General features: G+C 41.4%; 1 protein-coding gene across 1 annotated transcript in view; it reads right to left on the bottom strand.

Moving 5' to 3' along the window:
• Nucleotides 1–426: 426 nt before the first annotated feature.
• Nucleotides 427–17221, bottom strand: part of LOC119910509 (sodium/hydrogen exchanger 9-like) — a 57276-nt gene continuing 40481 nt past the window's right edge. Inside the window, exons 13-16 of the mRNA XM_038729163.1 lie at nt 9504–9549; nt 8387–8442; nt 1663–1768; nt 427–1562 (exon numbers count right to left, since the gene is read on the bottom strand). Of these exons, the coding sequence (XP_038585091.1) occupies nt 1392–1562; nt 1663–1768; nt 8387–8442; nt 9504–9549 (379 nt within the window). The 3' untranslated portion in view covers nt 427–1391. The remainder of the gene's footprint in view (nt 1563–1662; nt 1769–8386; nt 8443–9503; nt 9550–17221) is intronic.

The raw sequence follows: 17221 nt of genomic DNA, 5'->3' as shown, positions 1-17221 counted from the left end.
TAGCTCTCAATGAACACATTGAAAAAAAGGTTTATAGTTCAACAGGAGGAACAGTCCTATGTGCCACTGAGTTTTCAAATGTTAAATTTTAATGTTTTGATATTTTGAGCATCACTGAACACTTGCATTACAGTGTGTTGTGTTGGGCTGACCTATTGTTCAAGTGATAGCTGCAAATCACACCAAAACTAGCAAGATTGTTGTGTGTGTTTTTTGGAGAACCGTTCCTTTAAGGATAGAACTAAAAACTGAGCATCTCCATCTAGGGACTGAAAGGCTGTCGCTCAGAACAAAACTGAGTTCAAACAGCACAAACAAAGGAGAATATGTTGCTTCTTTTTTTTTTCAGCAATTGAGAACTGAAACAGAAGAGCATTCCATAGACATAGACATGCATGCAAAACATAAAATGGCCAAATCCCTTAGTTTAAGGACAATGGCTTTATTAATACAGAAACAGTCAGCATATTCACAAAGCCTAACCTTCACAGATTGGATTTGTGCAGTACACAACACCCTGCTTCACATAAAGGGGAAAGGGGCCCTGAGATTTATAATGATGCACTCAGAAAGCGGCAAAAGGAAATCCATAAAGAAGTCTCACGTACTTTTCCAAATGCTTAAGCATTTAGAGTTATTTTAGCCAGCCGCAGAGTGATAAGCAAGACGTGGCGGGAGATGAGGGATTAATAAATTCAGGGGAATACAATTTGAATGAGTTAAAAGGATTGCAGCAGAAAACAGTGCAGTAAAAGTTTAATAAGGAGTTGGGGAAGAGCAAAAGCAAAGTTGGCATGAAAATACCATTTCAGTTGATTAAAGGAAATACCATAGCTTTCAGTCACAATCACGTTCATGAGCAATTCTCCCTAAAGCTTGAAGCCAAGAGGTTATGTAACAAATTAGCATGAAGCTGCTCTGATGGCAATTAATGTGTGACTTAACATGTTGCATTTTCACGAGAACTGTCGCATTATAAATTTGCTTGCTGGGTGAAAAGAGCACGGTGCGCACATGTCAGCTGGTCAACGTTGACTTCATTGTCACTTCGTTGGTTGTGTTGGACATTAGGCACTTAAACTGTACAGGATTAATCATTCTCCTTCAGCTATTAAATTCCTTGAAACTGGAGTAAGCCAAGAAAAAAATCAGCAGAGTAACAGAAAGAGCAATGGCCTTCGTAATTGTTTTTTCTCCCTCTGCAAGTGTGTCTCTGCATGCATGTCAGCACAATGGGGGCGAGTGACCTTTCGGGAGCCATTGTAACTCTGACTCCCGGTTGACTCCTCTCAGATGCCCTGGCTGGTGACCCCATTCACTGTGGGAGAAAGGGCCTTCGCCTCGGGGCAGCAGGGGCTGATAAGCTGGGGTTAGAAGTGACTCCTGGAACTTCAGGCCTCCCTCGAGGGAGCTGGAGCTGTGCCAAGGCCCAGGTCTCCCTCCAGCAGGTCTTCCAAGTGCTCGGATCCAGAGTCGCCTCCTATAGATACAAGCTTGTTCTCGCTTTTGTCCAAATTGAAGGTGGAGTCATATGGTTCCGTCTCACACAGCTGCTCCTCATCCTGAATGGCAAGTAGCAAATAATAACTGATAACTTGCATTTCTTTCTATTCTCTGAAGATACAGTATACACAGTATGTAGTAACACAAGGGAAGTCTTACGTCCTGGGCATGGGGGCTGCCGAAGAGTCTGGCAAAGAACCCACACCACTTTGGCAGTGAGTTGGTCAGCGGAAGGTCACAATGTGTCAGCAGCGGCTTTAGATATCTATGACCTTGTTAAGGCATGGTGGCAAAGGTGTGTGTAAGTGTCAATGACAGGAAAATGATTTGTTTTTAGCCCATTCCAAATCTGATCTCTGGCCACCAAGTTATAATTGTAATAATCTTTGCAGAATCACAGTAAATGCTCTGTATAGCGCCTTTCTAGTCTTTTCGACCACTCAAAGCGGTTTTACATTACATTATATTCACACACTGAGCCTAAGTGCTCAAACAGAAACTAACATTCATACACTGGTGGAACAGCCACCAAGAGCAATTTGGAGTTCAGTAACCGCCGACCTTCCGATTAACAGTCAACCCACTCTATCTCCTGAGCCACAGCAGCTCGAAGCCACAGCCATCTGACTAGTGGCACATTTTGTGAGATTATACATTATGTGAATTTTTTAATTGCATTGCTTTACTGATGTATTTTAGAGGGTTCATAAAGGTTCAGAAGATCAAGCTGTAACATTTTGTAGTTGCTCAGATAAGTATGTTAATTTTGGATGGGGCCCAAGGATTTTAGCGGAATGTTTATTGTTTTAAGGGTGGGAGCGGAAACCAGAGGCCAGCAACTATGCTAGAAACAATGGGTTAAAGTGAGTCATACACACATCCATACATCTATACTATTTTCATACAGGATATATTAGGAATGGGAACTATAACTATGGAACATTTCCTTTTTTTCCATGAACATACTGTACAGATGACTGCTGTCTATTTAAATATCCCAGTCACTGTCACACTGCATGTGCTAATACACAAGACACATCAGTCAACATCTCACTCTTGTAATCTGTTTCGAACCAGACTTCTTGTTGTTTCCATGCACACAAAAATTGATATATAAAGTACAGCAGGGACTGCCTCACTTCCACCAGGCACAGCAGAGTGAGAGCCTGAACAATGACACAGCCATTTTTAGATTTCACCCACACTATTGCACTGAATCCACATAATGTAACGTTAAAATGGTTATCTATGCAGTTATATTGGGCTGTACTATTCCCCTTTTAAGGCCAGCATTACATGCCATTGTTTTTCCATTTTCAACATACTGCAGAGAGCTGAAAATGAGTCATTCAAGCTTTAGGTGATTGTGCTATTTTTGTTCCAGAAGTTGTTAGCATATTTAATATACATGCACCAACTCTTGTCTGCTGGGTAGTTGTCTTAAGCAATAAAAGCCCACAATAAAATATGCAACAAAGAAGCCTTTCCAGGAGGGAGCAGGCTTTAGAGCAGAACTGCAGAGGGCTTGATAGAGACAAAAATAATAATTAACTCAGAAAACAAGGTATCAAACGGGGCGTTATCTTGTTTCAGGCATGATGGGTCAGTTTTGCACTTGATTGAAACCAGAGGCAAGATCAGAACTGGTTTCTAAATGTGTTGATATAAGGTAGTACAGGCAAGAACATTTCTGATCAATGTTGAGAGCAGGAGTAGAAAAGGCTGTTTTTGGATGCCAGATGTTGTGGTAAAAGTCCCCTGAAGGTGTTGCGGGCTCACATCAACAAAGACCTTTGATGGTAGGTAGTCACTTTATAATAACAATGACATATAACACACCCTATAACACCTCTTTCTGCATACAGTAGCTTCATGAAAGCTGATCTTTAATAAACTTAATTCAATATCTATTCTTCATTACATTAAAAATCACAGCATACTTGCTAGCTTTCAGTTGCAAAAAAAATCCAGTTCTGATTAATAATTGCCCTTCTGCAGGTGTTCACACTTTGCTCTCCTTGTGCCTTGGAAAAAGACAAAACAATACTTCACCAATCCTATAATTTCTGGACGAAAGCAACCTTTGTACCACATAGCCTATAATGAATAATGTGGGACTTAGAGGTGGCATACAAATACACAATCCCCTGGCATAAGCACAAAAGACAAAGAAGAAAATGATCAAATTCTTACATTTTGGAGCTGTTATCAGCAATATGCAAGAGGTGGAAATTATGGGCACCATTCTGCCAGCTAAAAGGATTTATTTATAAATGTCTCAAATGAAGAAGAGAAAGAGAGAAAAAGAGGGCGGGGGGTAAAGAGGCGAAAGAGGGGGGAATAATGACTTCCCTGGGACCTGCAGGAATGAGTTGTCTTCACGTCAGCACGATGTCCTCCTGTTCCACGCTGGCATAATACTAGACAGCGATGGTAATTATAACTGCTAGAGCTGCTTTCTGCTCCACAGTGGTGTCAGGTTGTGTGTGTGTGAGTGGGGGGAAAGGTGCTGAGTAGCTGTGTGGGGGTTGAAGCTGCTTCAGCTATCATCACGGCATGTTCATTCCTACGTGTCACCTTTTCCCAACCTTTTATCAGAGGAGGAAAATAACCAAGTACATTTACTCAACTACTGTACTTCAGTATAGTTTTGAGGCATTTGTACTTTACTTGACTTTATGCTACTATATACAGTATGTATAGAGAACAAGGAAATACATAACAAAGTGCAACAAAGAACACATGCACACTTAAAAGAACAAAATAAAGAAGAACAAACATGAAGATGGTCTTCATTTAAAAAAATCAATGGATAAAAATAAAATGACAGATATTTCAGAATAGGTTCAGGTATCCACAAAAGGAGTTGAAAAAAGGCTTCTTGTTTAAAACCTGAAGAATTTTATCATATCTAATATATTATATAATATATTTTCTTGGATGTGACAATTGGAGATTTGGAGTAGGCAGATATGTTTTACATTTGGACAGAGCCATGCTAGCTTTTCCTCCTGCAAGCTAAGCTAAGCTAACTGACTGCTTTATATTTAAAAAACAGACTTGAGAGTGATATCAGTCTTCTCATCTAGTTCTTGGCAGGAAAGCCAATAGCTGTTTCCCTATATTTCAAAGTAATGGATGGATCTTTTTTTTTTTTCAATGGGAAATATTATCTATTATCTGACAGCTGCTGTTACTAGTTACTTTACAGATTCAGATTTTACCTATGACTAACATCATCATTTCTAAATATAATACATTGTTATAGATTAAACTACTCACAGTATGTAAAGTAAATACAACAAACATAGCTTCACTCTCACCAGCTACAGCAATAAAAGGCTGCTTGTAATGCATAAATTATAAAAATCCAAAAATATAATACAAACAGCACACAATGGAGCACAATGGAGCACATATTTGCAATTGGTGCCATCTCCCTCTAACTGTTACTTTATGTATGGTATGTTTATCCCTTGCTGCTGTGGTATAATCCCATAAATATAGCAAACACAGAGATTTAAATCCCAAGTCACACCACAGACTCATCCAGAGACCAAGCCAACCATGTAATACAGCCAACCTGGGTCTCTTAAACACGGGTGGCCTCTGTGTTGCCAGAGACAAAACAAAAACATCGGTTGCCAGCCCTGAAACCACAGTCTGGAAAGATCAAACAGGCTTTGATGTCCTTCACAATCTGTGCTTATGGGTAAATCGTTTGTCCTAATGAGCCTTAAAGCCAGGCTGACAGGGAAACGGTTAAGGAAGCAGCAGCACAGTATGCTTTTAAGATGAGACACCAGCAAGCCAAGTTGAAGCTCAATTACCTGGCAGCAGTCTCCAGGCTGAGGCTCCTTTCACCTGGTCCACATCAAAGCTTCGCCATAATGCCCCCCACCTCTATCAATAGGAAACATTGGCCAGGACTGGGCCTTTCAACGGCTTCTCTCATCTCTGCTCTCTCTTTCTTGTTCTCACATTTAGATGCATCTACACACATTCTGTCAAATGTGCAAATTAACTATGCCAAATGGTATGGTTATACTGTACGTAGTTACTATGGTTACACAGATTGCACATTTGTGTTGCAGGTTGCAAGCAATAAGTGGGTCAACGAAAGCAAATGTCTTTAGCCTAGCCTCTCTCCAAAGGAAAAAAATATCAGACCTGTTGTTAAATCCACTTTGGGTCTTTTGTAAGAATTAAACAAACAAGATATAACATGTTAGTGAGCTTTAAAGGTGCTGGTAGGTGGATTTTGTTACCATCATACAGATTCAGGCTAGCTGTTCCAGCCTTTATGCTGAGCTGGCTAGTCCACTACCTGCCCATCTTCATCCTGTCTGTCCTACGTAGGCTAGCTTTCTTCCTGATTCCACCTTATTCCCAGGAGTCTTCTTTCTGGGGGACCCAGCTAGCCCTGATGCTCCCGATGATGTGGAGGCTCCCAGTCATATAGCTCCCTGGTTCTCTTCTGCTAGACCTCGCTCTAAAGCCAAACAGCACCCAGACAGCCTCAAACCAGTTGACCAGTCAGCTAGCACAGAACTAGCCAGTTCCCTGCCTGTTCCTCGCCTAGAGCCACCTTCTGGGAAACCCTCCAGAAGAAAGCGCCTCTGTCACCAGCACCATGCTTTTCAATTGCCCAGCGCCACAAAGCATCCGCTTCCCAGCGCATCAAAGTCTTTGGTATCGCCTGAGGTCTCCTGCCTCACCCCTTTCCAGCCCCCAGGCTGTCCGCCTGAGCTCTCCATTCTTTAGCACCCAGACCACTTGCCCCGGAGTCCTTCCTCCAGACCACCATTCACTCACCCACCCAGCTTGACTTTGTCTTATTTCGACTTGTTTCTGAAGGGACTGGAAAAAGTTCAAAACTAGTGTTTCTTTATTTCTTTTAGGCAGTAATTGTGATAACTAGCTGTCGGATCTGAGAAAAGTAGTGTCTCAAGCAAGGTTTTTAGAAGCTACAAACTCCATATATTCAACCACATTCACATTCTTTTACAGCCTGAACTGAAAATTGATTAGAAACTCTGTCACTAAATATAAAGAAAAACACTGCTTGCAATTTATTCCCAAGATTAGCTTAAATGCGTTCAGTTGTGAGGTGAAGCACAGTGTTTGGTGGAAACTTGGCAGAGTTCATCTATTTATTCATCTAACACTGTTCTGTAAAAACAATGGTGGTGGTGGTGATATCATGTTGTGAGGAGGCGTTTCAGCAGAAGGGACATGGAGACACAAAGGATGAAGAGGCACTTCTTAAGGAATATTTCAAAATCTTAGACAGAGCGAATCAATAATATATGAAAATATCCTTTCGACTATCTTAGAACTTACTTGACATAGTTATTCACAGATGCTCCCTGTTCAGTCTGATTAAGTATGAGATGACGTGCAAGGAACAATGCGAAAATCTCCAGATCTATTGGGGCAGACCAAATGCAGACATAACCAGAGCAATCTGAGGCTATAGTCGCTGTTGTCTCAAGAAACTTATTTGGTTGAGGCGGAGTACACCCTCGACAGGTCCCCAGTCCATCGCAGGGCTCATAGAAACGTACAGCCACTCACATTCACACCGAAGGGCAATTTAGAGTCACCAATTAACCTGCATGTCTTTGGACTGTGGGAGGAAGTCGGAGCACCCTAAGAGAACCCATCCAGACACGGGGAGAACATGCAAACTCCACACAGTAGGACAAACATAGTTCTATATTATAGTATCATACTGTTATTATTTCAGAGAGAAATGCCATAACATGATTCAACAAGCCAAAGTATGATGCACGTTTCTCATTATACTGGGAAAGCCTGTTGAACACTGGTTGACTGAATACTATGCATGTTGTCACAGGAGAGATCTTGTTTTCCATTTATTCCTACTCTACAATGCTAAACCTGCTCTTTTGGAGCCTTTCCAATTCAGTTAGTGATTAATGGTTTAGCAACATTGCCCAATTATATATTTCCATTATTCACTTTAAATGCACTTCTCTGAAAAAAAAAAGCATATATTAACATTTAACACAATCGTTCATTAAATTAATACTCTGTATGAATGCACTAGAAGACCTGCATCTCATTGTTTTGCAGTAGAGACAGTCCATAAAGTAAAATTATGTGCTCCTTAGTGAGCACCGGCCAGGTCATGAGGAAGTGGTCAAATTAAATTAGCTCAAACCTAATGCATGAAATTCCACTGCAGAGGACAGACAGTTTTCTTACTGCCAAATGATTTAACTACATTATCTGCTTACAGGAATCCAGTTCACCCTGTACTCAATAGTAGCTACATTAAAGAAATAGTTTGACATTTTGGGAAACATACTTATTTCCTTTTTTACAGAGTGTGAGAGGAAAAGGTCAATACTACTTTCATGTCTGAATGGTAAAAATAAGGCTACAACTAGCGCTTGTTAGCTTAACTTAGCATAAAGATGGGTAACAAGGGAAACAGTAAGCATTGCTCTATTTCAAAGCTAACATAAATAAGGTTGTACAACCACAACTTGATTTTATATGGATCAAACAAACAAACCCACACGTTAATTAAAAATGGAAATAGTTGCATTCTGACAGATATTTCATATTAACAAAACTAATATAAGCATATGCATGTTGTTTTGATACCGCTGCACACATAAAGTATGTTTACTGTGTACGTTATAGCAGACCACACACCTAAAGCAGTTTGACCTCTCTGTTTGTACTGCCATCACAGTTCATAAGGGTATTTCTTCACATTCCATGAAATGAAGTACTCTGCTGTTTTCCCTTGTACTCACAGTATAATACTACTCCACAGACCAGTGCATTAACCATTGTGAGTGCAAGCAGATGTGAAAGTGCTTTGATGAGGAAAGTAGTGAAAGGATACTTGTTGTCCAGACAGTGCCACAGGCCCTGTGTTGTGTCTGGCCTCCCTGTAGCAACCTGTAGGCCATGAGAGAACCACTGTTAATGGAAATGCTGGAAACCTGCACCCCTGGATGGTCAGCAGGGCCATATCCGATGACCTTAGGCCCTGTGCTTAAAGAGGAAAATCCTGTTTTCAAACAGTCCCAAGAGATCCCTTCCTGTTACGGTAAGGACAAGCCCCCAGTGGTCCCTGTGCGGACTCTCACTCTGGGCATTGTTACATTTATCAATTTCCATCAGAAAGAGCCCTGGAGCTCGGCCTCACCTCTCCACTGGGATCCTCCGGCAGCCTTACCTGTCACGCTGCCTATTCTGTCTGGCCCTCTGGCCTCATAATGCCAGGGAGCTGCCCAGACCTTGTCCCATTCACAGTGTGTGAACAAGAGTCAGGTCAAATAAGAAGATGAAAGACTGGGGATGGAGTGCTGCTGGGAAGCAGTGACAGTAGGGTGGGAGGGGTGTGTGTGTATGTGTGTGTGTGTGTGGACGTGCCTGCATAACAAAAAAGCCACACTCAGAAGGCCTGTGTGCAGGGGAGGAAAAGTGCATTTCCTCCTCTTGAACCTCTTCTTCGCTTGAATGTCATGCAGTGTTATAATAAACAACAGAGCCAAGATTAAAGGGTAGAAGCATATTATGTGTCAGTGAGAGAGGATGGCAGGATATATTTTAAATCTTGTAAATGCACAATGCTACATTTTGTATCCAATCCATAACCCTAACTCTATCCTATATCAGTAGTCAAACATATACGGACTCACAATGTCACCACACCGCAGCTGCTGGTGATTAAAAATAGCTCTTAAGCAAATGAAGTTTCATTGTCTTTGAATGCAATCACTGCTCTCTCACTTTGTTCAGTTCCCCACAGCGGGGAGAGCTGTAATGTTGGCAACTAAGCAGAAAACACAGCTTACATCCCAATATTAGTTCCTCATTTTTAAAGTTTAAGGTTTTACTCTATTTCACTGCGGTTTAAGCTTGAATACATTTCTATGCAAGAAAGCGCAAAGACTGGCAATACACAGAGTGGATAAAATATGGATTACTGAATAGTGACAATGCAGTGTTTTTACCTCTAAAGAAGGGTCCTCAGGATTTTCATCTGCAACCACCCCCACTCTGTAAAAATTAAAAAAGTACAGTCAAACCCTGACTCACTACAATAAAATAACAGAGACAGACCTGGGGTTTGATTCTCCACTTCATGTGACACTATACCTTTCCAAACAGTCAGTCTAGAGCCGCATGTGACTTGGCAATGAAAGTGAAAGTCAGCATGAAACTCAACTCAGTTTGAACATGACCTTTTAAACAGTTTCATCGAAATCAGCCTCTTCCTCCACATCACACCAAGAACATGTCATCTGGGTAAGCCGTTGATAACTGACAAACAGTTATCGCAGTTATGCTTGATATTCTGTGCGGCTGCGATTATTACCCTGTCGAGGTGTGCACCCCACCTTGCTGCTGCAGGAGTGCTCGAGCAGCAGAGCTGAGAGGAGAGGCCGACTGGCTGCTTGCTCGCTCTGAATTGAAATAAAGTGACTCAGCACCGGCCAGTGACAGCCTAGTGAGCTGCTTTATCTGGGAAACAAGGGGCGTTATCTCAGTGTGTGTGCCTGCATTCCCTGTATCTCCACACGTACTGAACCCCCAGACTGCAGCACTATCGCACCGTTTTGAACCCGGAATCTGAAATTTAAAAAAGTAACTTAGTAGCAATTTCTCAAGTTACTTGATTATAATTTTCCCAGCAAGTGAGCCAAAATCAAAATGGTGCACAGTTATACAGTCGTCAAAAAAACTCTATTGAGTACACTGTGGGTGTAAAGTTTCTCACAGAGCTTAGAGGGATGCTGAGCGTGAGATGGCTGTCGATGCTAGTTCCTACAGGTCAGCAGTTAACTCTAATAGCCCAGCATTACTGCGGCAAGGTTAGGACATTTTGAGATAACCTACCACTATCAACTGTGCAATGTGTGTGCATTTGCGTGCATTTTAAAGGCGCTGACTCCAAACCCTTTCACCGAGAGGCTGCTCTAATAACACAACAGAAAGATTTTCATCAGTGCATTAGAGTACTGCAGCTACTTAAAGTTGTACAGATTTTGTGTTTTGGCTTCCTTCCCTCCACAATCCATCTCCGGTGTTTGTCCTTAGAGTTTTCTTCCTCTCTCTCCTCTTGTTATTGGTTCTCACATTTCAGTTTAGTCTTTATTTTTTATATATTATTACAGTATGAATGGGGGCTATTTTGCACGGCACTTCTTACAGGTCCGGTGCTGTGAAACTCTTCTGAGAACCACCAAGAATCCAGCAACATCCTCGACATTATTGTGCTTGGTAATTACTTTGATTTGGCCTGTCTCAACAAACCATCCATCATTGAGTCATTTATCTTTTCATTTGTTTTTGTTTTTCACTATCTGTCCCTGCCTCTTCCTCTATTTTATCAACCAAGCTTCTGTTTCTTTCTTTGTTTTTCACCTTCAAGCTCCTCTCTACACCGATCCATCTTTGTGTCTTCCTTTCTCTTTTTTACCTAATATTTTTCTTTTTCTTGTTCATCTAAATCATTTTGTCCTTTCTCTTCTAACAAACATCTCATCGTCTTCATTTATCTCCCTTTTTATAATCTCAACATCCTTTTCACTCACTTAAATCACTCTTCCTGTCTTTATCACCTCCTACCCTCTCTTAATTATGTTTCTTTGTCTCCTCCTACCACCATCTCACTGCCTCTCCCTTTATTTTCTGCCCACCACATATACAGTGGGTACGGAAAGTATTCAGACCCCTTTAAATTTTTCACTCTTTGTTTCATTGCAGCCATTTTCCAAAAATCAAAAAAGTTCATTTTATTTCTCAGTAATGTACACTCAGCACCCCATCTTGACAGAAAAAAACAGAAATGTAGAAATTTTTGCAAATTTATTAAAAAAGAAAAACTAAAATATCACATGGTCATAAGTATTCAGACCCTTTGCTCAGTATTTAGTAGAAGCACCCTTTTGATCTAATACAGCCACGAGTCGTTTTGGGAAAGATGCAACAAGTTTTTCACATCTGGATTTGGGTATCCTCTGCCATTCCTCCTTGCAGATCCTCTCCAGTTCTGTCAGGTTGGATGGTAAACGATGGTGGACAGCCATTTTCAGGTCTCTCCAGAGATGCTCAATTGGGTTTAAGTCAGGGCTCTGGCTGGGCCATTCAAGAACAGCCACGGAGTTGTTGTGAAGCCACTCCTTCGTTATTTTAGCGGTGTGCTTAGGGTCATTGTCTTGTTGGAAGGTAAACCTTCGGCCCAGTCTGAGGTCCAGAGCGCTCTGGAAAAGGTTTTCATCCAGGATATCCCTGTACTTGGCCGCATTCATCTTTCCCTCGATTGCAACCAGTCGTCCTGTCCCTGCAGCTGAAAAACACCCCCACAGCATGATGCTGCCACCACCATGCTTCACTGTTGAGACTGTATTGGACAGGTGATGAGCAGTGCCTGGTTTTCTCCACCCATACCGCTTAGAATTAAGGCCAAAAAGTTCTATCTTGGTCTCATCAGACCAGAGGATCTTATTTATCACCATCTTGGAGTCCTTCAGGTGTTTTTTAGCAAACTCCATGCGGGCTTTCATGTGTCTTGCACTGAGGAGAGGCTTCCGTCGGGCCACTCTGCCATAAAGCCCCGACTGGTGGATTGCTGCAGTGATGGTTGACTTACTACAACTTTCTCCCATCTCCCGACTGCATCTCTGGAGCTCAGCCACAGTGACCTTTGGGTTCTTCTTTACCTCTCTCACCAAGGCTCTTCTCCCCCGATAGCTCAGTTTGGCCGGACGGCCAGGTCTAGGAAGGGTTCTGGTCGTCCCAAACGTCTTCCATTTGAGGATTATGGAGGCCACTGTGCTCTTAGGAACCTTAAGTGCAGCAGAAAAAATTTTTTTGTAACCTTGACCAGATCTGTGCCTTGCCACAATTCTGTCTCTGAGCTCTTCAGGCAAGTTCCTTTGACCTCATGATTCTCATTTGCTCTGACATGCACTGTGAGCTGTAAGGTCTTATATAGACAGGTGTGTGGCTTTCCTAATCAAGTCCAATCAGTATAATCAAACACAGCTGGACTCAAATGAAGGTGTAGAACCATCTCAAGGATGATCAGAAGAAATAGACAGCACCTGAGTGAAATATGAGTGTCACGGCAAAGGGTCTGAATACTTATGACCATGTGATATTTCAGTTTTTCTTTTTTAATAAATTTGCAAAAATTTCTACATTTCTGTTTTTTTCTGTCAAGATGGGGTGCTGAGTGTACATTACTGAGAAATAAAATGAACTTTTTTGATTTTTGGAAAATGGCTGCAATGAAACAAAGAGTGAAAAATTTAAAGGGGTCTGAATACTTTCCGTACCCACTGTATCTATTCTTTTGTAAGAGCAGTAGATAGAGGAACCGAGGTTGACTTTGGTGAAATTCCAAATGAGGGTAACGAAGGTGTTTGAGATTTGTCTTTATTACGCAAGGTCTTTCTGGTTCGACTCTTGAGCAAGTTGTTGTGGTGTGGTGCAAAGTCTTGGCTGTGGCAGGCTCAAACTGTGTGCACTGCACATGACGCATCACCTTCAGAGTGGGCGGAGACATTCCAGAGTGACAGCCTCTGAGGAAAGAAGAGAGTGCAGATAAGATGTAAGGAAAGCGCAAGAAAAGGAACACAAGCTAAAGGTGGAGCACAAAGAGTAGGGGGGGCAGAGTAAAAATAAGAGGGTGATGCTGATTGAAATAGTCTGCGGTGACATGAGAGTGACAGAATGAGTTGGTGGTGCTGGTGAATGTGAGAGGACGAGATGGTGAGTTGGTGAGTGAAAGATTGTCTAGGAGACAGGACAAGACAGCCAAAGAGAGAAAGACATAAAAGAGAATAGTTGAGAGTGGCGGTTTCTCTCAATACAGAGAGAAAAACGAGGCAGGGGGGTGTTTTTGTGAGTAGGATGGTGAGCTGCTTTGTGTTATGGGTAAAATATTCAGCTCTCAGCCAGCCTGCTCTTACAGTATTGCATTTTTAAATGAATGTGAACACTGTGCCCTGGTACCCTTACCTTCAACACACTGACATTCATCCATCCATCGTCAACCGCTTATCCTGCATACAGGGTCGCGGGCACTGACATTCAATAAAGTCCAAACTAATCTAACTACTTTGTCACCAAGAGTTCACAGAAATCTGCAAATGAGTGGACAGCCACAGGCACAAACAGGGAGTAGGCCGAAAGTGCAACTGAGAATCTAAGGTCTGTGAAACTTAACATAAAATCTCCAGGAAATAAGGTCCTAGGCAACAGTTGGGTCACAGACACATCTGTAATGAGCTTCCACAAAAGTATGCAATCCTCCCATGGCCTGCAGTGTTTGCCTTCCAAAATGTGGGAGTGGAGCACTCCCTTCTGCAAGGAAATCACACCCCTGTAATAAAACCCATTCAAAACAGAAACACACAATGGAGTAATGCAACCTCCCGCAATGTGGCAAGATTGTAAGACTGAGTTGTGGCTTCTACCCTAACAATCATCTGCAGCCCCAAAACCTAAAATTTACACATCCTTCTCTGTTAGTGGCCCCTTAATGTGCTAATACAATCTCAACTATGCCGAGCTCCACTGTGACTAAAATATCTCTGGACACACTCCTGGATGACACAGTACTTTGCACGGGGCCTTCACTGACGACTCAACCAGGCTTTTGGGGAATATTGCTTTTAGTATGAAAACGTTGTGATGTTAGGTAAAGTATCTGTTTTTACCACATCTTGTCCAACACATTCAGAAGTACAAAAAAAGGCAGAAATGACACCAAGATGGAGAAAGCAAAAAGCACCCACACACACCCATAAAAAAACTCCTTAGCAGCTAGCATTTCCATTATGAACAAAGAGGAAGAGCAAAATAAATTGGCCTTGAGCAGTGATGCAGTATGTGTGTGCACATGTGTGGCTGTGTGGCGTTGTTATCAGACAGTAGTGGGCTGATAAAGCCGTGCTTGCTGTGCTGCAGGCACACTGTACTACATCACAGAATGTCAACTACTTTGCACATACAGCTTATTTATAATATATCTTCTTACCTTGGAGGCAATCTACAGGTAGCAGTTACCCGTGTTTACATGCAAGTAAAACATTTCCCTTGAAATCATTTCCTTGGGAGGAGAATACCTCCACTGGATGTGATTAGCAGCATTAGTCAATAAGCATTCAGATTAATTTCTTCTTGAGTTCAAGTGCTCAAGTAGCATATACTCAACAGGCAGGCTAAATTAAGTTATTAACACTCCTTCTGCTGTGCTCATTTCCTCTACTTGCTGCTCTAACAGAGAGAGCGAGGATGAGAGAGAAATACATGGGACAGCACAGAGAGATAGAGATGGGAGATAAAGGGAGTCAGAGTCTCACAGGGACTGTGTTTGCTCTATACTTGTGTTTGGACAAGAGGATAGCTTTAAGTCATCCTTCCAGTTTCCTGTTTGCAAATCCCATTTGGGTGTTCTTCTCACCAGGGATTCACACGGATTCCATATTCGACAGCATACAGTCCTCGAAACAGAGATCTGAATTTGGAACTAGCATTGATATAAACACTATGCACACCATTATCATGGATAAAGATAAATCTTTATTGATCCCTTGGAGAAATTCACAGCTACCCGACAGAAAAGCCCCCATTTTCCCAGATGCAACATTAAAGTAATATACATATTAGTGCATCAATAATAATTCAATCACATAATTATTATATAACAACATTATTCTGAAACAGGACATACTTGTACAGAGTATTTTTTTAAGTAAAAGATCTGAGTATTTCTTCCACCACTATGTATACTGTATGTACAAATAAGGGGCAAAGGATGAGTGGTTTAACTGGTATGACTAGCACAGGTAGGTGGAGAAGTGATATGTATACCGTAGAACACAGATTTTGATTGTCACATTGTACAAAGTGTATTGCAAGCTCCAGCTAACCAAATGTTGATCAGTGGGTATGCAGTACACTAAAAACACAATGCAGACATCAGTGCCTGCAGTGACTTAAACACTGACTGCAAGATCTCAGCGTATTGGCTGAAAGATTGCAGCGATAACAAAAAACAGCAGTGGAAGTGCTTTATAAAAGGAAGACATGGCCCTCATCCAAACAGTTGAGATGGATGACTTTAAAGGAACAATCTGTAGTTTTTTTAATGTCCACATATGCATAAAATACAAGCATATTATATATGAATATGTCACTGAACAATTTGTCTTAATGATGACAATAAGAATTTTGTTTATTTGTTTGTTTGTTCATAACTGAAATTATAAGCCTGCTTTACTCCTTTATTCACAAATATTAACAATTTAGCAAATCTTTGACGGCATCAGAAAACAACTGTTGCCTTGAGTCAGTCTATGACAAATGTGACTAAAGTGATCCGTCAAATTGCTCCAACCCTAAAAGCTTCCTGTGCTGATGACGACATAGTGGCTTCCTCACTGTGCTTGATTAAGGCATGCTCTGTGGCGACAGGACTCGTGCTGGAATCGCTGACCCTCTGTGAACACTGCGTTCCTCACGTTTTATTACGCCTGTACTTAGATCTCTTCACTGGCTCACTGCTGAGTACAAGATCCAGTGAAAAAGTCTGACTCTTTCAGAGCATTGCACAGTGGCTCTAGGCTCCTGCATATGTGGCAGAACGTACTACTTGACCGTTACTCAGCAGCTCGTGCTCTTGGGTCAAATAAGTTCAATTTGTGGTCTGTCCCACGCACTTGCTTTAAGACCTGTGGTGATTGAGCTTTTGAGGTCAAAGCACCTAAACGATGGAATGCTCTGCCCACACCGTTACGGCCTGCTGATTCTTTTAAAAGGCAGCTAAAGACATACATGTTTAGACAGGCGTAACTTGTATGCACCGTGTATTTGTTGAGTATTTTTATTACGCCTATGTATTCTGTTTTTCAACACATGGCTTAGGAGGTTTTTCCATGTTTTTTTCTTATATGCTATATAGTGCTATTGTAAGGCACTTTGTGAAGTATGTATTGAAAAGCGCTATACAAATACATTTTACTTTTTTACTTATGTACTAAAAACAGCTGTCAAACAGTCACTAAGAGTCACTTCAGGTTCAAAGTCTATTATAAATCTGATTTTGTCACATATGGCAAGGCAGGCAAATAATTGTTACTGTCCCAGAATATGTATTATATATTGTTGCTATCCCATATTTATACCGGATATAAATGTTATCTCATAATGCCAAACAAGACATAACAGCACATGAGTTTCCATGCATGAGGTGTGCTCAGTCCTGTATCTCAGTGTTACGACTCTGCAGTGGATGAGGAGATAAAACAAAGAACAATACAATATGAGCTTCCACTCCTATTACTGCAGTGTTTCAAGAGAACAATCCATTTATGGCAAAGTCTCTCACTGCAATATTTAGGTCAATCTGCTGAAACCTAGAGTGAGAACCCCACTCACTCTGCAGCTTTATCCTATTCAAATCACTTGAGCTGTAAAAATAAAATTGGCAGAGTAGTGTGTGTGTGTGTGTTTATGTTTGTATATGTACATTGTACATACACGTGTGTGTATGTGTATCACATGCATGTTTATCAGTGATATTAGTGAAGCATCCATCTGTGCATGTTGCAGTGGGCTGTGCAAAGCATCTACATTAGCACATTCTTTTGTATGTGTAAACCTATGTGGCAATAACGAGCATGGTTCATTATCTAAGAGATAATATCCTTCGGTCGAT

The sequence above is a fragment of the Micropterus salmoides genome, unplaced genomic scaffold (assembly GCF_014851395.1).
Source record: "Micropterus salmoides isolate LMB-PRFRI ecotype aquatic unplaced genomic scaffold, ASM1485139v1 Ms_hic_scaffold_1, whole genome shotgun sequence".
In the NCBI taxonomy this organism is placed as follows: Eukaryota; Metazoa; Chordata; class Actinopteri; order Centrarchiformes; family Centrarchidae; genus Micropterus; species Micropterus salmoides.
This window is presented reverse-complemented; position numbering and strand designations above follow the sequence as displayed.